General features: G+C 43.2%; 1 protein-coding gene across 1 annotated transcript in view; it reads left to right on the top strand.

Annotated features, from left to right (window-relative positions):
• Window positions 1-22,477, top strand: part of POLA2 (DNA polymerase alpha 2, accessory subunit) — a 346,083-nt gene that overhangs the window by 81,027 nt on the left and 242,579 nt on the right. Inside the window, exons 3-4 of the mRNA XM_069208070.1 lie at window positions 5,778-5,869; window positions 7,224-7,281. Coding sequence (XP_069064171.1) covers window positions 5,778-5,869; window positions 7,224-7,281 — 150 coding nt within the window. The remainder of the gene's footprint in view (window positions 1-5,777; window positions 5,870-7,223; window positions 7,282-22,477) is intronic.

The following is a 22,477-nucleotide window of genomic DNA, read 5'->3' as shown; positions in this document are numbered from 1 at the left end:
TCACTCCGTCCTGCATTGCCCAACTTGCTGAGTTGGACTCCGACGTCGTGGGACCCTCCTTTGTGACTCTGAGTCGACCGCTGTCCTCAGGTCTTCTAAGTGCCTGTTCTGGTACTTCTGCGGGTGCTGCCTGATTTTTTGGGGGCTCTCTTATTTGCTGAGCACCCCCTCTGTCTCCTCCTCTAAGGGGCGATATCCTGGTCCTTGGACTGAAGAGTCACTGGACTGTGGGAGTCACTTGGACAGAGTTGCTGAGTTCCAGGGACCACGCTCGTCGTGCTGAGAGGGGACCCAGAGGACCGGTGATGCAGTCTTTTGTTGCCTGCGGTTGGGGGTGCAGAGAGGAGGCAGGCTACCCCCAGAGCATGCACCACCTGGAAACAGTCGAGAAAGCCGGCAGGATGAAGCGATAGAAGGTTGCTAGTAGTCGTCTTGCTACTTTGTTGCGGTTTTGCAGGCGTCCTGATCAGTCAGCGGTCGATCCTTTGGCAGAAGGTGAAGAGGGAGATGCAGAGGAACTCGGATGAGCTCTTGCATTCGTTATCTCGTGAGATCCTCAAAGCAGAGACCCTAAATAGCCAGAAAAGGAGGTTTGGCTACCTAGGAAGGAGGATTGGCTACCAAGAGAGGTAAGAGCCTATCAGAAGGAGCCTCTGACGTCACCTGCTGGCACTGGCCACTCAGAGCAGTCCAGTGTGCCACAAACACCTCTGTTTCCAAGATGGCAGAGGTCTGGGACACACTGGAGGAGCTCTGGGCACATTCCCTGGGAGGTGCAGGTCAGGGGAGTGGTCACTCCCCTTTCCTTTGTCCAGTTTCGCGCCAGAGCAGGGCTGGGGAATCCCTGAACCGGTGTAGACTGGCTTATGCAGAGATGGGCACCATCTGTGCCCATCAATGCATTTCCAGAGGCTGGGGGAGGCTACTCCTCCCCAGCCCTCACACCTATTTCCAAAGGGAGAGGGTGTTACACCCTCTCTCAGAGGAAGTCCTTTGTTCTGCCTTCCTGGGCCAGGGCTGCCTGGACCCCAGGAGGGCAGAAACCTGTCTGAGGGGTTGGCAGCAGCAGCTGCAGTGGAGACCCCGGAAAGGCAGTTTGGCAGTACCCGGGTTCTGTGCTAGAAACCCGGGGGATCATAGAATTGTCCCTCCAATGCCAGAATTGCATTGGGGTGACAATTCCATGATCTTAGACATGTTACATGGCCATGTTCGGAGTTACCATTGTGACGATGTACATATGTAGTGACCTATGTACAGTGCACGCGTGTAATGGTGTCCCCGCACTCACAAAAGTCCGGGGAATTTCCCCTGAACGATGTGGGGGCACCTTGGCTAGTGCCAGGGTGCCCACACACTAAGTAACTTTGCACCCAACCTTCACTAGGTGAAGGTTAGACATATAGGTGACTTATAAGTTACTTAAGTGCAGTGGTAAATGGCTGTGAAATAACGTGGACGTTATTTCACTCAGGCTGCACTGGCAGGCCTGTGTAAGAATTGTCAGATCTCCCTATGGGTGGCAAAAGAAATGCTGCAGCCCATAGAGATCTCCTGGAACCCCAATACCCTGGGTACCTCAGTACCATATACTAGGGAATTATATGGGTGTACCAGTATGCCAATGTGAATTGGTAAAATTAGTTACTAGCCTGTTAGTGACAAATTTGGAAAGCAGAGAGAGCATAACCACTGAGGTTCTGGTTAGCAGAGCCTCAGTGAGACAGTTAGGCATCACCCAGGGAACACATACAGGGCACATACTTATGAGCACTGGGGCCCTGCCTGGCAGGGTCCCAGTGACACATAGACTAAAACAACATATATACAGTGAAATATGGGGGTAACATGCCAGGCAAGATGGTACTTTCCTACAGATATGGGCACAGGAGCGGTAGAAGAACACTGGGATGCTCCAGCACTTTTCTTGGATAATAATAACTGTTGGCACAATTACTAACACTGCATTACCGAAAACCCAAACTGAGTACCATAACAATAAGTACTGCAACACTAGGGCTGGCTTCACAGAGATTCACTGTTGCATACTACAGTTAGAACTGTGGTTGCACTTATCATGCACAAGAAAGACAAACAAGGGCATTAATTATATCACATATAACTTTCCTGCATGCATAGGGTTAAACTAAAAGGAACAAAAACAATCCAGGAAATACAAATGTCCACACAGGATTCAAACAGTTAGGGTGGCACAGTTTGGTTTGGTTCCACTCTGTGTGTGAAAACCCCTTCAAAAAGCAAATTCCTCAAACCTGAAGCGCAGGCATGAAGGACACAATTTAAATCCAAGAGTTATGCTATTAGAGAAAGAAAAGTCAGGTAAATGCTCTTTTAAAATTGCACTGTCACTTTTTGTATTACTTGAGCTCAAACAGATTTCCTGAAGCGCATTTAGGTAAGTAACTACAATAATAATGTTAAATGTTCAGAAATGCATTTGTCTCTTCAAGATAAGCACTCTGCCAAAATACGAGGTCTGAAATACACCAGATGTTCTAGGAAAGCGCAGCGCTCAAAGAACAAACTCCCTGGAGAATACTAGTCACTTAGCTACAGCCTTTTCCGTAGTGCTGGAGGAATGCCTGGTGCCAGCTGGTACAGGAACGAAGAAAGAATTGCCTCAAAGGTCCTGAATACGAGGATGACAGCAGGGCTGGACTGCCAAATCAGATGCTGAGATCAGGAAGCAAAACTAAGCCAAGCAGGGAGGCATGCTTCACTCTGCTATTTATAGCCAATCAGGAAAGCAGTTGAGTTTCCACATGTGGACAAGTCACCACACCCAATTAGATGCACATGTCTACACCACATCCAATTAGAAGCACATGTCTACACCTGCTCACATTAGCAAACAAGCATTGGTAAAAAAACAAGCATTGATAAAACCAATTGTGTAACACAGCACATTGTTTACTTAGAAACATGAAGGTTTAACCAAGAGCAGAGATATGATTTAACTCTAATCCCTGGGGATGCCAACAGATAACGCAGGAGGCACTTTGGCGATTCCTGACACTAAATAAGGACTACCACTACTAAATGAGAGGAGGTAAGGAAGGGTTAAGGAGGGACTTAAGAAGGGATAAAGAGGGGTTTAAGGAGGGACATGCAAATATAAACACCCACCCAAAAGAGTCGGCCCATTGCTATTCGCAAACTGCACCTTTAAAACAGTAGTAAGGTATTCCAATACACTCCCATAGAAAACGATGAAGGCAGGAAATTAAAATAACACTCCATAAGAAATAATGTAAATACATTAAATTATTTTGAATTTAAAATGATGTGTATATATGAATATCGATCTCTTTGGCTCTCTTCCACACGCACCCCCTGTAATGCTATCTGTATTTAACCACTGACTCTATTTTGTGTTTAGCTTCGCTTCAAACGCCGTCACATTGGTGGTGCAGGTATTTTTCAGCGCACTGCTTGTTAACGTGTGTTGGCTTTTTCTCACCAAGGACGGGAACATAACATGGGGGAGTAAAAGAGATAAAGATGTACCAGGCTCAGAATGTTTGTTGTAGAGCAGGGTACAGCTCGGTCTTGGAAGTACACCTTGGGATCTGGCCAATCTCTATCGTGTTGTATCAACACTAACCTGGTACGGCCAGAGTTTGAACAACAACTTACTTGATGGGAGAGGGGTTTCTAGAACCTTCCTCTTACATTTGTTTAACGTATATAAGATGGGGAAGCTTGACAACTGGGAGAAGATGGAACTCCTCTGGTAATGGACACATTGCCAAGAAAATAAATCCCATTGCAGTCGGTCTTCCTCTTGTTTCAGTTGTCCAGGGTTTCACAATGTGGAATTTGCTGACATGGAATGATGTCGGAGTCAAGCCCTATGATGATGTATTTTTAATTCTTATTTTTAGCTTTGCAGTGTACTTGCATGAATACGTAGTCACCATATGTATATTATGTTTCATTGTTGAAGTAGTACCTTTTCTTTGTTTTTGTCTCTTATCCTGCTGCTGTGAATATTTTGAGAACTGAACGTGTGTTGCTGCATTTGAAATAAAAGTTCCCGTTATTCTTTTCATTTATGAAACCTGAGAAGTGCCTTAATAAATTCATTATTCAGACTAAGAGTGCTGCGTTCCTTTGATTTAATTTCCTTTCAGTCTGAAGTAAAGCAAAACACCCCGCAAACCATACCATTTCAAGCTTAGAGTGCTGCATTAATGCCTCACTTTAGGCCAGAAGTGGGCTATTTGGACTTACACTGGGTGCTCCTTTGTGTCCGGACAGTAGCTCAGTGTGGATAACACTGTTGTAATCATCTGCTTAAAAACTTTGCTAGAAGAACAGATATTTGAGGTTGAGTAGATTTAGAGTGCCAGTGGTTGTTGTAGTGTCCTCCATATAAAGGAGTGGCTTTCCACCTAAAATTTAGTAACTGCCCAGGGTTTGCTGCTTCTATTGTTTGATAATTTATGCAGCATTCTAAGTCCAAAATGGCATTTTTTAGACTTACACTAGGCATTCTTCAGAAATTGTGCTTCTCCAATGAGCTCTAGTGAGAGCGAAGCCCTTGTCAGGAGATGCTTTCATTTATTGCGGGTTGGTTTGGATTAAATTTTGCTGTCTAAAGCTGTACTATTGTGCCTTGAATGGTAAAGGGTGTTTGTCATTTTTCAGCTCTAGGTGAATACCACTAGCTGATCCCATGCTTTGGGACTTTGCAGGGACCCAATTCATTGTGCTACAGTATAGTTTTGAGCCCAGTTTCCACTAGGTTATAAGGCAGTCTCCACCATATATGATATACTTTTGCTAACTTTGAGCTTACAGTTGCCAATTGCTGTCTCTGTTGTTTGGCTCCACACCCCAACTGGAAATTGCCACAAAACGTCAGTTTGCGGTGGTGTACTGTGAACGAGCAGTGGATGATAAATTCCGCTCAGCTGGTGGAGCTGGAGGAACTTTGGCACCTCCTCGTTACACTTGTAATGCAGAGTTCTGGCCAAATTCCACCAACCACCATGTGAAGGAGTTTGTTCTCATGGGCGCCTCGCCAACAGTAAGTTGGCGAGCTAGAATTGCCATCCCCTAGATCTATTTTCAGCTGCCATAAGGGCACCAAGCAAGATTTTCTCACCGCAAACGGTGCCTGCTGTCACAACCATTCACCTTGAGAAAGCTGCCTCTCGAGTAGAAAATCACCCTGAGCAGCAGTAAAATCAACTCACGCAGCAGCACCCTCAGGTGCACTGAGTGGTGCCATCGATGCTGTTTTTTACGGCGCATAACTAGCTCCCAGTGCTAATAATCGGCAAGGGCAGCATGATATGCTGATTTCCACCTGTTTGTGGAACTCTGCGGAATCTCGTGGAGGTTTTGTGTAATTCTGCGGAATTCGGCAAAGTGAAACTATGCATTTCACCCACCCCTACTGTAAACTAGGGAGAGAGAGAGAAGTTTAAAGATGAGTTGCTCTGTTTACAAGGAATGCCGCCTCCACAGTTTGTGTTGGATGTTTTCTTTTCTTCTGGATAAGATGGCCATTTCACTTTATGTATGAAAGCATGCTGCTCCAGGGAAGTAACCCTTCTCACTAGCAATACGTAATCCCTACCTCTTTTGCTGACATGAGGGGACAGCAAGAAGGATTCTGTCTGTAGCATTTGTCTCCTTATGTAATTACGCTTGCTAGTAGCACGTGCCTCGGAGAGATACAGGGACTGTTGAGATATGTTGCTCCTTGCTGAGAGGCTACTGATAAACCTGTTTTTTCGACTCCACAGGTGCTCAACAAGAAAGCAGCCAAGGCCCGCCAGAAGATGGTGAAGCGAGAACAGCATTCTGGGACCCGAGACGTCCACTCTATCCAGGAACTGTATCCTCCTCAAACTGTTGCCATGTTTTCAGTTGACAAACTCCATGTTGGTTGTGTATTTGTTGGAGCGCTGCTGTGTGCTGAAAAGCTGCACTCTATCAGCATTTCCTTTCTTTATTTAGAAATGGCACCCTCGTGTTTCATGCCCATTTAGCATTTTCCCCAAAACTCTAGTTTTGTTATAAATTCAGATATGGTTATGACTGAGTGCACTCTGTGATGTTCTGTTTAGTGGTGTTCGATATCAGAACAGCAACGACCAGGCCCCTATAAATTTCTGTTTCTGATATCATGAGTAACTGTGCCACGTGTTGTCCGCAGCAGAAACCAACCCTCAACTGTTTAAGTGCTGCACTGTTAGTTGTTCCTCCTGCGTGTGCTTTGGGAAGTTTTATCTGTATTAAGAAATCTTGCTTTTGTGTCGTAGTTGTGAGGAAATGTAAAGGAATGCAAGAGACCAGAGAAAAGGCTGGGCGTTGCTTATCACAGTCCCTTGGGGCCTGATTACGAGTCTGCCAGTTTCATGACTGCCAGGTGCGCGGTGGTGGTCGAAGCGGCGTTCCGAGCCCCACATTACAACTTCGGCGGTTGCACTGCAGTCGGACCACCAGGATTAGTCGTCCTGGTGATCCTAATCTGATAGGGCAGTGCTGCCCTGGGGATTATGACTTCGTTCTCAGCCACTGATTTCATGGCAGTAGCACCACCATGAAAAGGCTGGTAGAGAACGGGTGCAAGGGGCCCGGGGGGCCCATGCACTTCACATGGGCAGTGCAGGGACGCCCCTGGCCAGCACCCTTGCAATGTTCACTCTCTGCTCTGCAGAGAGTGAACACTGCGAGGGTACTGATGCACCCTGCAGCCTACAGCATTGCAGTCAGCTCGATTATGAGCCGGAGACAATTCTGTAGGCCGTTTCCCGCTGGGCTGTCAGGCAGAAACTGAGGTTTCCACCCGCTGACCCAGCGGGAAGCATGTGATGGACCTAGCAGGGAGGCAGCCACAATGGCGGCAACCACCCTGTCGGGATTTCTGAGAACGGGCTTTTCCGTCTGTCGAAATCTTAATAAGGCCCTTAATGTGTTTCCCCACTGTTGCTTTCTAAGAAAATATTCTGATTTATTCGCTGTTCCTTCTTGAAAAGGGCACAAAAACAAATTGAAATGTGCTGCAGTTTTTATATAAATTTTCAGTCTTGTGGACATCCGGGCAGATGCAGCCTTCAGCTTCAATCTGTGTCAAGAATAAATGTCCACCTTGTAACTAACTGTATTCTACAGTTAAGGTGTTATGTTATAGGAAAACTTTAAAACGATGTGCTCTGATGTTTGTTTTCCTTAAATTACACCTTTAGCATAGAAGTAGAAGTGGCTGAAGAGGATCTACTGGATTCTTACGGGACCCCAGCAAAAGTGAGCATGGCATTTGTTTGAGAGCTTTCTTTGTACCGCAGTTTAAATAATTAGGAAATATTCAAAGGAACTTCTATACTGTTTTTTATTGTTTAAGATGTATCCTACCTATTAGTGCTCTAAATGTGTTTCTCTTCTGCAGTTCATTTATAATCGAATATAAATGTCAAGTGATACCCTATTAGCCCTAGCTAGTCCTAAAAGTTGATTGCCCTGATTTATAATTGAAGCACATTATATGAAGCGCACAGAATGTGAACTGCAAACGTGTATTCAGACAAAGACTTGGTACTGCAAGTTACTTCATGTTTAAAAGGAGTTTAGGTTTGGTTACTCACACAACGCAGTAGAATTGAAGCAGATATAAACGCCTGCTCCAAAAGTCTGTGTAGACAGTTTCAGTTGCTGTTGGTTGAATGACATCTCATTTTACAATAACAATTATTAATGCAAACGTACAAATCGAACAAGTTTCGTTTTATCTAATGTACCCTTCAGAGCAGAAAGCTTAGCCATAGTGAAAACCAAATTCTATCGAAGCCTCCTCAAGGGTGGAATATACAACACAATGACCACAAACGGCCAATAGTGAAAGTAAAAGTCTGCTTTTTCCATTAAGCTGGATTTTGATTATTTTTTTCCATACTCCTTCACGCAAAGCACATTGACTGCTCATTGCACATTGACTTTACCAGTTAAGATTGCCTGCACTGCTTAAGATCTGACATGAGGTTACACTCACTTCCATTCTAGGCCTCGAACGCAACCTGATTTGCAACACACAACGCTCTGGCCTTGAGTGAGAGCACTGTCCCCATGATTACTGCAAATGTGAAATAACCTGTTTCTTTGGGTAGTAAATTTGAGCATTCCCATCCATGGTGTGTCGTATTCTGGATCGTCGCTTGCAGTTCACCTTAAAGAGTTGTGTAGATTTGCTCAACTGTTGTATAACACGTGTCCTTGGAGGAGCAAGGACACAGAGATCCTTGTCTAACTGCACAGAGCTTTCCCACCATAGTGCTTCACTGGTCTTTCGTTGAAAGCATTCCAACTTTTAGCTATGTGATGGGTAATATCCCAAACTATACTCTTGCTCACGTAACAGAGGCAAGGCAAATCTCCAGCTTCACTATGTCCTTCCATCCCTGCTATTGTGGATGCTCTATTATAAGTGTTCCACACAAAGTAAGTGTGTCATGTTTATTTAACTTAATTGTTTCAGCTTCATGCCTTACAATATGTATAAAGGAAAATATACATTCAACAATAAAACTTAATTACATAAAAGCATTGTTCATTCCTGAAAAAGCTTAACGTAAGAACAGGGATCAGCATCATCCAAACAAATCTAATCACCATAAAAAAACCACATACTCACATACGAGTGAATAATTTACAGTTACGACCTCCCTTATATATCTGGGGGATGGGACATTTCTTGACAGTAGCGGCCTATACAAAAGGGCCTCGAGAAGGGCGTGCAAGTGCTCACAGTGATTAGTATTAGCAGCTGTATTTTTATTACGTTGTGGTGTTAAATATGTTATACATTAGGAAGGTAATGAATGTACCTCATCGATGAGGCGAAGGGCCATTTATCCCACAACAACAGCTATGACCTTAAAGATCTTATGGATCTGTTGGTCCAGTCAGCCCTAGTTTGGTTGGTAGTTCCCTCAATCGGGGCCAAGCGTCCCATATATATATGAAGCTATCAAGTTATGTTCATTAATATTAGCCAGTTTTGTACAAAGTGCTAATGCAATTTTAGTGCAATTTGCTCCATTAGACTTAAAGAGAGGATGGTGCCACCTACGTTTTGCTACAACAAACTTCTTACAGAACAGGGTAATATGGACCACATTATCTACCTCTCCAGAAGAGCAATCACAATATTCGAGTCCTGCTGCCAGCCTACGCGTGCGTACAAAGTAACCTCTTAAGGGCAGCACACCCAGTCTAAATTTAATATAAAGAGACCACTTCAATTCAGGGTACAACAGATCCAGGTACTCTGCAGGAACCGGCTCGTAGACATTAGTAAAGTAATAACTTGTGATCGAATCAGGCCTAATTCCCTGAAATGTCCTTCTCTTATTAAATTCCTGATATCGTTCTTTTACCTTATGCGCAGTATCTTGATTAACTCCACCCGGGTCCTCCCAGAGAGCCTCTAGCCGGAGGTTACCTAGGGTGCCTTTGACATGAGTTCACCATGAGTGCCCTCCTGGTCCACCACTCACAGTGACCTCTTCAAGGGTTTCCCAGCTCCAAAGTCAGCAGCTCTGCCCTTTACACCACATCCTCTCCCCTAGGATTCTTTGTCTGGTGTGTGTTAGTGGTGTGGGCAGTCTGGTTTTGGGTTGCAAGTATCACTGTCTTTTTGTCTCAGAACAGGACGAGGCAGGACAATAAACAACTCGTATAGAATGATAAAGCTCACTTAAGGTTAAGAGCTGCAATTGTGATGGAGAGATTGATTGACTATTGAATACAAGGTGGCTTGCTTGTTTTATACTTGTATTTTTTACTAAGAGATGTCTTTAGTTTATTATTCCCTTCTGGCTTCTTGCTGTTTCAGAGACAGAGCTCACAAACTTGTTCCACCACTGCAACTACAACCGGACATGAAGGGCTGTATGCCTTTGTACCAAGACAGTTCCGCTCCTTTAATGATCTCCTTTTTTTATTTTTTATTATTCCCACTTTTTGTACTGGGCTCGTATTGGCTGCTTTTCCTGTGCTCAATTTGGACTTCATTGCGAGTTTTCTTTATTCGCAGTGATTAGACTGGTGATCTTTCTGTCATGCCAAGATACCATTTTAGTCAGTTGTCATTGTAGATGTGATGTGCAGCAACAAAATTTATCTTCCAGGGGATCCTCATCAATAGTCATAAACACTGAATATTCCCGCCCACGTGCGGGGTCCCGGAGCATATATCGACACACATGTATATGTATTAAATGTATATAAAATAATAATTCCAGTAGAGAATTTTAATACAGATATATTATTATATATATATGTGTAAGCAATAATGAAGTTTATGTTGTGAAACAGGCATAAAATGCTTTATTTTTTGTGGAGGTTTTTTTTTATTTTATTTTATTAATAAAACTCTTCACTTAAAGGTAAAACCTTTCTGTAACCAAAGAAGAAAGCATAGAAAGTATAAACAACTCACTGTAAAAGAAAAAACGACATTGAAGATAAAGGAGCATTATTAGCCAGTAGGCTGCATGCAAGTTAACACAGCAGAACCAAACAAAAACTGGCCTTTAAGGCCCTGAGCACCTCCAGTATCCCACCATGCCTCAGAGGTGAGAGTGAGGTGACAGTTGGTTCACAGTTAGGTCAATTCTTTTTTCCGACTCCTTCTGTTAGGACCCTGGAGCATTGAGCTCTAATTTTTCTGAGTTTTTTTACCAGAAAAACCTTCTAAAAACATCTTTTATTTACTTTACTCAACGTCTTTCCTTATTTTCTGAGTAAAGTAAGAGTTTTTCTCTTAGAAATGTCTTCCCTTTTTGTGAAATGCCCTGCTTGTGACAAAAAGAAGGGCCAGTCAGACCCACACTCAGTTTGCATAGTCTGTTTGCCACAGAGTCACTGTCCTGAGACCTGCAAGCCAGTGTCAGAATCTGTCTAAAAGAACTTTGAAAGACAGAGAAAGAATTTGTCTTCATGGCTTACATGAGGGAGAGAAAACATCATCTTAATCTCTTCATAAGAAGGTCTCCAGAGAAAAAGATTCTTCTGACAAGCGGCAAGAAAGATCAACCTCAGCAGGTAGGAAGATTCCTGTTTGTTCGCCGTCGACGTCATCACTCCCGTCGTCACCTCAACATCGTCAACCGATGTCAAGAAGTACACCAATGGCGACACAGGCGACGTTAAGGGACATGACGTAGAAGAAACAACCTCCTCCACAAGTTAGATCTCCGTCGCGGCCACCCACCGATCGACATCGAGTAAGCACAGGTGTGCTGATACGCCGTCAAGGGCTCGCCAAGACCCTTTGACGAAACAACCAACGACGAAGATGACCTCAAGAACAAGATTGAGGTCTCCGATGACGGCGACAGGGCGCTGTTCGACGTCAAGACATTCGCCACCGTTGGGCCATCGCTAGATGTCGAGGGGGTCAACATCGAGTCATACTCCTCCGTTGGGCAATCATTCGCTGTCTGAGCGTACAACGTTGAGACTACAGAAGTCAAGACGGTCACATTCGACGTCAAGGTTCGAAAAATCTCCGGCGACGACATTACATCGTAGTTCGACGCCGAGACACTCCTCACCTTTGCCGGTAACGTCAAAAAGAGCTTCTCACCGTCCCAGTTCTCCTCAAAAGACGGCAACAGGACAAACTTCGCCTGCGGAGACGGCACTATACCGAGTAGGTCATCAGTAGCATCCTCAAGGGCGTAATCACATGGACAGCTCTCTCCCATAAATCTGTCGCCGAGGTGGTTAGAAAGCCTTAATAAGACTCCGGCTCATCAGTCTACGGATTTGCAATAATGTCGACTATATTCCCCCCTTGGCTTCTTTTCCAAGAACACCATCCCCAACACCTTTGGCCAAGCGGGCGACAGTACCACCTTCAGACCGACCTGATCCACGACGATGGCGCAGTCCTTCTCGGTCGCTTACAAGGAGTGGATCACCACAATCCAGTCAAAGATCAAGATCCCGGGCCTCTGGATCCCGTCACCAGAGGCGCAGATCTCCTTCATGGTCCACGGCTTCTGCGTCTTAAATCAGAGACCATTCGCCCACTCTGACAAATACTCCTCCAGCAAGAGTGTCTCCAGTGGACGACATAACCACTTTTAATGAGTTGTTGGTGAGAGGAGCTCAAAAACTCAACATAGTCCTTCCGGAACCTACAACGTCATCGTCTGTAATTTTCTAAACACTGCATCATCGCTCCTCTTCGAGACAGCTTTTACCGTTAGTTCCTGGTCTTCGGCAGCCAGCCCTGGATACCTTCCTGACTCCAGCAAGCCTGCGCTCAGCTCCTGCTCGAATTTTAAAGAAATATAATGACCCACACCAGGATCCTTTATTTCTCAGAGCTGATCCTCCACTGGATTCTGTCATTTTAGCTGCCGCCAGAAAGACCCATTCGGTGGCCTCCTCCTCGACGGTCCCTCCAGATAAGGAAAGCAAGCATCTGGATTCCTTGGGTAGGAAGATGTGTGGTACCTCGGCATCCTTTAGGAAAGCATCTAATGCCTCTGCACTTTTAGGAAGGTACGACCGTTAGTTGTGGGACTCTAAACAGGTTTGTGGACAAAATGCAAATGGAAGACAGACGGGATTTACAAGAGATCCTTCAGGAAGGAAGCCTGGTAGCCAATCAGGTGATCAGTGCGCTGCGGATGGTTCAGTCCTAGCGGCTCATGGATATGCACACAGCATATGTGCCAGAAGGTCATCTTTGCTGCGTCTCACAGGTCTAAAGCAGGAGGCTCAACATCGCATTCTGAACCTCCCATTCACGGAACTCTTTGTTTGGCACCCACACAGATGATGAGATGGCCAAAATGAAGTCTGAATTGGACACTCTGAAAGCCGTAGGACTAGACAAACGCAGAGAATACCGGAGAAGGTATAGGCCATATGATAGGCGTCCATATCAACAGAGGGTTCAAATGCCTCATTGGCCCCAAAGGCAACAGCAAAGTCAAGGACGACCGTTCTACCAGTCCCGAAAGGCAACAAGAGAACGTGGATCAAGTAGATAGAATCAGTCTACCTCCAAAACATCGGGTAAACAATGAGGATTCGCTTCCCCTAATCCTGTCAACCACTCCAGTGGGGGGAAGTATTGCAAACTATGTAAACGAGTGGCACTCTGCAACAAAGGACAAATGGGTGCTAAATATTGTCGAGAATGTGTATTCTCTACGTTTCAAGTCACCTCCTCCGCCGGTGCCAGCAACAAAAACAAATTGTCATCACCAATCTCTCCTGCAGAAAGAGGTTCTTGTTCTGCTGCAAAAACAAGCTATCGAAAAAGTTCCACCTTCACAAAGAGAAGGAGTGTACTCCAGTTATTTCCTAGTAAAAAAGAAAGGTCCAGACAGGGGTTTCAGACCCATTTTGGATCTGAGACGTCTTAACAAGTACATTCGAAAAGAAAAATTCAGAATGCTGGCCCTTCATCAGATTTTTCCTTAGCTCCATCAAGGGTACTGGATGTGTTCCATAGATCTAAAGGATGCATATTTTCACATCCCGGTCATAGTGAAACACCGCAAATTCCTTCGCTTCGTAGTTGCATCCCAACATTGCCAATTCAGGGTACTACCCTTCGGGCTAAAATCAGCTCCTCAAACATTTTCCAAATGTGTAGCAACAATAGCAGCACACTTGAGGAAGAAAAAGATCTTTATTTATCTGTACCTCGACGATTGGTTACTGAAAGGCAGCACTTCAGACCAAACCTTGCACCACCTCAAAATCGTTTTGGACACCTTCAACACCCTAGGTCTACAGGTCAATCTACAAAAGTCTATACTAACTCCAACCCAGAGGCTTCACTACTTTGGAGCAATGCTGGATACAAATCTAGGTGGAGTGTATCCTTCGGAGGAGAGACTTTTATCAATAGCGCCGAAGTGTCACAGCATTCTTCGCACTCTACGACCTACAGTCAGGCAAGTAGCTTCGCTACTGGGTTCCCTGGCCTCCTGCATTTTCATTGTTCCGAATGCCAGGTTATGCATGAGCCCTCTTCAGGAGAACCTGGAAGATCAGTGGAGCCAACTCACAGCCAGATGGGAAGACAGAATAAACCTCTCACCTGTGGCAAGAACCTCGCTACAGTGCTAGACTCGCCGACTGTTGGCAGGGGTTCCTTTTCCTACCGAGACCATTGTAATGGATGCATCACTACAGGGTTGGGGAGCTCACATGGGCTCTCTCCAAGCCCAAGGTCTCTGGTCAAAAAAAGAGCTGCAATACCATATCAATCTGCTGGAACTGAGGACAGTTCATCTGGCTCTCAAGTCTTTCTACCCATCCATCAAGGGCAACTCCATTTTAGTACAAACAGACAACATGACCACTATGTACTATTTTAACAGACGGGGGAACTCGATCTCGCCCTCTATCTCGAGAGTCACAAGCCATCTGGCATTGGCTACTAGCGAGAAGGCTGTCAATCACAGTGGTTTACTTTCCGGGGGATCAAAACATAAAAGCGGATTCCCTAAGCCGAAATCTCTCAGACTCGCACGACTGCGTGCTTCACGACGACGTCGTAGCAGAAATTTTTCGGCTATGGGGGTATCCTCAATTAGACTTGTTTGCCTATGAAACCAACAAAAAATGCCCAGACTTTGCATCTAGGTTTTACCGACCAGGAACGAAGGGGAATGCCCTGTTGATAGATTGGTCAGAGACATTTCTCTACGCTTTTCCACCCATTCCCCTAATTCCATCGGTGATCAACAAACTCTACAGGTCCAAAACCAAGATGATACTAATAGCCCCGGAATGGCCCCACCAATGATGGTACACGGATCTCCTCCAGTTGTCAGAAAAGCCTCACAAGAGGCTGCCGTGCAGACCGGATCTTCTCCACAGGTTAGAGGGTAAGGTTCTACATCCCAGCCTTCCCTCGCTGAGCTTGACAGCATGGCTCCTGAATTCCTGCAGTATGGACATCTAGGTCTCTCACAGGAATGCATGGATATTTTGAAGGAGTCCAAAAGACCCTCCACATGACGCTCTTATGCGTTCAAATGGAAACAATTCTACATATGCTCTCTTATGCGTTCAAATGGAAACAATTCTACATGTAGTGTATACAGAATAATTCCAATCCTATCCTTGCTCAAGAGGAGGTTATCCTACCCTACCTCCTTCACCTTGCAAAGTCAGGACTGCAGTTTTCCTCCATTAAGGTACATTTGTCTGCCATTACGGCTTATCGTTAATCGCCCTGACAAAAGACATTCTTTACTATGCCAGTGGTTAAGGATTTTCTAGAGGGTTTGAAAAAAGTTTTCCCACCAGTTTGTGCACCTTCACCTCCATGGGAGTTGAATGTGGTCTTGTATAGACTTGGAAGATAGCTTTTCTTTTGGCCATTACTTCAGCTAGATGGGTCAGCGAAATTCAGGCTCTGTTCAAAAGACCCCTATACAGTCTTTCACAATAACAGAGTAGTTCTTCGGACTCATTCTGGGTTTTTACCTAAGGTGGTTTCTCACTTCCATATAAATCAAACCATATCGCTTCCAACATTTTTTTCCCAAACCCTTTACTCCGGCAGAGAGAATTTTGCACTCCCTGGAATTGAACAGGGTGCTTACATTGTACTTCTATAATACTAAGGGCATCAGACAATCTGATCGCTTATTTGTAAACTACTGCCATATGAGAACAGGCAAGGCGGCCTCAAAACAGACTATTTCTAGGTAGATAGTTTAATGTATTATGATTGCATATCAATTGGCTAACAAACAATTGGCAGCCAAGCCTAAAGCTCATACTACAAGAGGCAAGGCGGCAACAATAGCCCTTCTTAAGAATGTACCCATCTCCGAAATTTGCAAGGCTGCAACATGGAGATCGGTGCATACTTTTACAAGGCATTACTGTCTCGATTCAGATACTAGGAAAGACACTCAAGTGGGTCAGGCTCCATTAATTTTTTTTATTTAATTAAGACAAATAGACTGCTTGTTCTCCTTCCTTTCCGTCTGCAGGGGTACAGGATGGGCTTTCTAATCTTTTCAGTGTTTATGACTATTGATGAGGATCCCCTGGAAGAGAAGGATAAGCTACTTACCTGTAAATCTTGGTTCTCTTCCAGGGGTATCCTCATCAAAGTCATAAACAACCCACCCTTCTCCCCGGACGTGATTTTAGGGTTGCAGCAGTACTTATTTGTCTACTCTATTTCTTCTTAGCACCATATAAAAGTACTGACCTAGCTGTGAACCAGCTGTGACCTTACTCTCACCTCTGAGGCATGGTTGGATACTGGAGGTGCTCTGTTCCTTAAAGGCACGTGCCTGTTTTTTTGGGTTCTGCTGTGTTAACTTGCATGCAGCCTATTGGCTAATAATGCTCCTTTATTTTCAATGTCGTTTTTTCTTTTACAGTGAGTTGTTTATACTTTCTATGCTCTCTTCTTTGAATACAGAAAGGGTTTTACCTTTTAATTAAAGAGTTTTATTAATTTAAAAAAAAAAAAAAAAAACTTCACAAAAAATAAAGCATTTCTAGCCTGTTTCACAACATAGACTGCATTCTTGCTTACACATGTATATAATATATCTGTATTAAAATTCACTACTGGAATTATTATTTTTTATATACATTTGATACATATACATGTGTGTTGGTATATGCTCTGGGGTCCCCGCACGTGGGTGGAATATTCAGTGTTTAGTACTTTGATGAGGATATCCTTGGAAGAGAACCAGGATTTACAGGTAAGTAACTTATCCATATCATGTATACACTATAAAACATTACAGCTCCTAGACCACCAATAAATCTGTGTAATATACTGCCTTCAGTATGGTCATGCATTGTAAGTTTAAGTGGTCCTCATGCATATGCTGACTTTCCTATTGTGTTTTTTTTTTTTTAAACATTTTTTAATACTTGTCTATATCAACAAAAAGGAATCAAAATGATTGTGTTTCAGTAATTTCTAGGTTCATTTGTGGTCTTTAAAGTTTAGACCGATCTTTTTTATGAACTCCGTATTTTGCAATGCGTGCTGCAATACAACCCCCTGCTATCCATATCTGTGTATCACAAAGAAATGAACACACATTTGTTGGCGCTCATGCTTACCCCGTGTTCGGTCTTTATTTTTCAGTTTCACTAAAGTATTACCTGCTAGCAGCAGTATTATTCTTTTTCTCAAAGTGCCCTTAAGCATTTCCACCCATTCCTTATTAATGGTCCTTCAGTCATGGCTTCTCTGTATAAAATGTAATCTAGCTGTCAGAGATGGCAATATAATAACAATACTTCTTTAACTGCACCATTTGAGTCCTTACAGTCTGTAGGGGGAAAAGATGATAGAACAAATGCATTCTACAGCAATTTTTCATAGACTCACTCCATTCTCTCTCTCTTTTTTTTTAATGCTTTCTCAAGAAATGTGAATGATTATTTCGGGGCATCCAGGAGATTTTAGGGTCATGCTATACTTTCTATGCACTAAAATACCAAGAATGCCATGCTTCTCCACTGCACTTCAGTGAACCATGCCGCCGTTGAAAGTGGTCACTAGAAGATCCTGCTCGTGTTCATGCTTTTCAAGAGTTATTCTAACTCTACTTTGAATAACTCTAATTGCACCGTCTCAAAAACAACCCTTCTGACTTCGTTAGGATGTTTGCCTGTTTAGTAAAGTAAACTTCTGACATGTCCTTGTTTGATTTAAATTTCTTCTCAGAGCGTATTGCATTTTTAGGTATGATTATAGACAGCTGTAAGTGTGTTTAAACTCCTTGTTGCAATTACAACCATGATTCAAGCCAACTTAATATCCTTATTACAATATGACTGTTTGAACCCTCTTGATATGTTTGGGTGACCCTTCTAGTTTATTTCTCTCCTTACTCTTACAACGTGGCTGTCTTGTGTCTTTTTTGGGGAATTTTGTTAGCCAATCAGAAACTCTGTTGGTGGGGAATTAGCCTGGCAGATATAAATTAGGATGCTAAATGACAACATTTTCATTTTTGGCTGCAGATAGAGGAAGAAAGTAAATGGAAGTGCTTTAACTATATGCTGGGCCACTGGAATTGTGTGGCAGGAAGGACCAAATTATGAGGCAGGTTTGACTAATTTATGTGGCACAAAAAATCCAATTACGCATTTACAATACCATTAGCTCTAACTCAAGCAAATGGTGAGACCTATTGCAATGCAAATGCGTGTTTTAGTGTTGATTTTAGGTTAGAAATACATTTGTTTTCCAGTCAATGCCAGACAAACCAAGGCTTGAATCTTCCAAACTTCGTCAGTGCCCTCAATTGCAGTATGTAGCAATCCATACATAAACATAGTGGGTTCAGCAACCAAGCACCCGCCAAAAAAAAAAAAAAAAAAGCATTTGCAAAGCCAGCAGCTGTCGCCTACAAGAGCTATTTATTCTCAGTGTGTTTAGCTATGTTGCACAGCAGCGTGGCTACTGTGTATCATGCCTAAAAGTTAAGGAAGAAAGAGCTATGCTGCGGAAAGCGCTGGCTGCTGGGGTCTGAGGGGAGACAAGGGAAAGGGAGTTGTAAAGAAGACGCAGCAATCTGTAGTGCTTTGGTGTGTGTTTCGAATTTAAGAGTGTGAAACCCGTATTCTCCAAAGATGTCTGTAGGGAGACCCACAAAATAAAACCAGTTGCTGCTAGCCAATAAAAAGAAGACAAATGAGAGTGACGACGAAGTCATCTAAAACAAATTATTGGGTGGGCTCAACCCCCTTTTTAGGTTGAGCGTGCAAGCGCTCTTTGACCTGTTATTTGTTTGTCGTCTTGCCTTTCAACAATCCCTTGATGTCATTTGTGAATGCTTTACGTTTCTCCCGCCTTAGTGAGCTTTTGTTACTGCCTTGCAGACTGACCCTGTTGCGTGGATTATCGCACAATCGGCCATATACCTTCTTGAACCTCATGCTTTTCAGTATCTAATTGTGCCCCTTCGCTGATCCAATATGAAGTTTTGACTTTTCTCCAATATGGTATGCAAATTATATTGTTTGTCTTCTTCATGATGCAGTCTTTGAGGACCTCCAAGTTTCCATGCCAGACTTTCTGCTTTTGGCCATCAGGTTGAAGGCCAGTGTACTCGGGTTAAACTGCTGTAAAACAGAGGTGTCACTTTTCAATGGCTCTCCTTCTCTCTGGTCTCCTCTTTTGTAGCTTAGAATTATGTCCTTTGCCCTCCAGTTTTAAAGAAAAAGCAATAGTCATTATTTTTTACAACATTTTCGTTTGTAAAGCAATTTAAATCTTTGAAGTCATTATGCTTTTTATGTTTCCAGATGCTTCACAAACTCGTCTTTTCCTACACACAGAATGTAGCAAATCTGAGGTTCAGGATATCATTTTGTCTCCCATTGACTAAGGCAATTCACTACATATTGAGCTTCCACAATATCTTCCACAATGAAGTCGGCTTATTCTGAATCTGGGAGATTGGCTTCTTCTGGGACTCCTTTCTAGTTACCCCATTTCTAAACACCCTAGAGCTCTTCATTGGCTGCTGATGGCGAAAAGGTCTATTTTAAAATTCCTGTGCATACGCCCCCAAGCACTTATAAATGTTGGACTTGCTTTTGTATGCCCTAGAGCAGAGGTCTTCAAACGTTTTGATACCGAGACCCCCGTCAAAAGTTGGTTTAGGCATAAGGACCCCTTCCTGACAAAAATTCCTAGAACCGGGTACTCTTTCTGAAAATCATTTTTATGGTAGGAAAATATTATTTAACAATGTTTATCACACCAAACGTTAGTGGGTGACTGTGGTGCAGTGTGAGGCCTACCACACAGTTCAAACAAAGTCTCCAAAATGAATTACCCAGAAAGGCACAATAGTACTTTATTTTTCACAAACAAAATATAATTTGACAAAACCTATTTGGTTGATAACACTTTCCTGAACTAATGTGATTGAAATGCCTGTTTTTCTCCAGAGAAATAGTCTGTCTGTGATTGCACTTTATCAGTACTAGTTTAACACCCAAATATAGCAATTAACAAAAAGGTGACCAGTCCAGCTTTACAATGGGTCTTCTGCTGCGCACTAACACGTGTTGCTACTTTTTTAGTAACTGTTGAACCGTTTGAGCTATAAACATTTTTTTTTAAATCACCAGATTATACGGCATATGATGGATTATGTGGCAATTGCAGCAAATCTATAATTATGTATAAGTCGCTGCAGCTGCAAAATCGCATAATTCCAGTGGCCCTGGGTATAATGTCTGTGATGCATGGGTGGCAGCTTTAGTGCATCTAGGGAGAACCATACTATATTTCATGGGGTTCTGATAGCTTGGCTTTTACAGCTGCATGGAACTGGAGGTTGCTAAACATCATTCATCATAATTCAAACATACCATTTACAATCATTAATGACTTACTGTAAGGTCCAAGTAGGATGTGTTTTTTAATTCTAGGGGAGGAAGAGGTTCCTTAATCTCCTTTAACATTGTTTTTCTAAAAAGGTTTTTATTTTTAACATTATGAAAACAGAAGCTTCTATTTGAGCAAAAACTGACTCCTGGTTATATTATTTCCGTGCTCTTGTTGACCTAAGTTTTTAGGGCTTTCTCAGTCGTGTTTAAATTATTGGCAGCTTTAAATGAAAAATAAATTTTAAAAAGTTGTTGCTCAGTGGGAAATGCACTATAGTTCATTATGAAACCTCTATTAGATAATGCACTCTAGAGATATATTTGTAACCAGAGAGCCACAGAATAACATTTTGGTTGGTGCAGTGGAGAATAGTGACTTTGTATCTTTAGTGCTACGAGGTCACACACAGCCTGTGACAGAAAGCACTGTGAATATGTAAGTCATTATTTTATACTTGCATCACACACAGTATAAATGTGTAAAATGTTTTATGATAAAATGGTGCTTCCAAAATATAGATTTTAGTAATACCCAGACCATATGTCGTACCTTTTAAAAAAAACTTTTTATTTTTTATTTTTTACATAACCTTCCCTTCAAAACCTTCACAGGACTAGTACACGCTTTATAAATACAATTAAAAGCATGCATGTCACAGCTTGGGTCAGTTAAGTCTTTGCCCTCCCACTCATAAAGTATACATTTTTGTCATCCAGTGATTTGATCAATTAAAGCCAGGACATGCTCCCAAGCATCTTTTACATTTGCAGATTACCCTTTACGTTGGCAGATTAACTCGTAGTTTACATTTACTATTCTTTCAGGCAGGCAGGCAACCTGTTTCACTTGGGTTTCATAGCACAGAACAGTCCCTGAATGTAACTTTACATGAAACTTTGTAACTATAATCGCCCTGGGATGGTTGTCTTTCCCTAAACGAAGAGCAAAAGTTTTGGATTTCAGGAAGTAGTGAGGCTGGGGAATGTGCCTGTTCCCATGACTCCACAGCCTCCCCTGGGGGTCACGCCCCACAGATTGAAGACTTCTCCAGTATTGGGGTATCTTTCATAGATTCACATGCTTGAATCATTCCCCGTCATCGAAGTGGGAATCCCACGGTACATAGAAAGCAATAGATAGATAAAAAGAAACTTTTCTCTCTTTTTTTTTAATTTTATTTTTATTGTAGTCAATAGGAAAAAACACATTCAGTTTTGTAACTATCAGCCTCATTAGAAAAATCCCAAACTTCAACCAAACAGGCGAGACCACCCCTTTAGAATCCTCAGCACAGAGGCTCAGTCTCTCAGATTTTCTACCGCACGTCGTGTGTAAGGGAGTCTCCCTGAGCTCTGCTCAGTTTACTTTCTCTTCAAGAGATATTCTTCAGCTTTCACTTTTGTTTTTGCTGTAGTACTTCTTCCATCATGTCTACAGCAAGAAAAGGTTTGTTTAGACGTTGTGGTACCTGTGGAAAGTTAAGGCTTCATTGTGAGGACCCTCACAAGGAATGCATATACTGTCTCCATCCAGAGCATAAGGTCAAGGACTGTAAAATCTGCAGGACTTTTCCTAACAAGACTCTCAGAGACAGAGAAGCCAGGCTCCTACTTTGGCTTCAGAAAAGAAAAGCCAGAGAAGCCTTTTCTGAGGAGGAGGACAGCGACACATCAGTGGCCTCAAAGAAGAGGAAAAAGTCTGTGGAGAGCCTCTCCGCCAAGAGCAGTAAGTCAGCCAAGAAGCTGCATGCATTTAAGGACAGACCTGAGGAACAGGCTTCAACATCCAGGGAACTTGGTGGTAAGGTTCGTTCAGAACCATCTACGCCTGCTACCACCTCAAAGAAACTCAAAAGATCTTCAAGTTCCCTACCACCGTCGACGTCCAGGATGTCCACACCGTCAACGGCACCGTCGACGAGCGCATCGTTGACGGCAGGTCTTCCTTCATCGACGACAACAGCTACGGCCACGTTTACGGCTCCGTCGTCGCCACTGATTGTTACCTCATCTCCGCTGTCATCTACGACTATAACGTCGGTGAGCTTAAAATACGGTCCCTCACCTGCTC

This window comes from Pleurodeles waltl, chromosome 9 (genome assembly GCF_031143425.1).
Source record: "Pleurodeles waltl isolate 20211129_DDA chromosome 9, aPleWal1.hap1.20221129, whole genome shotgun sequence".
In the NCBI taxonomy this organism is placed as follows: Eukaryota; Metazoa; Chordata; class Amphibia; order Caudata; family Salamandridae; genus Pleurodeles; species Pleurodeles waltl.
The sequence above is the reverse complement of the archived record's forward strand: the minus strand, read 5'-3'. Positions and strand labels throughout refer to the sequence as shown.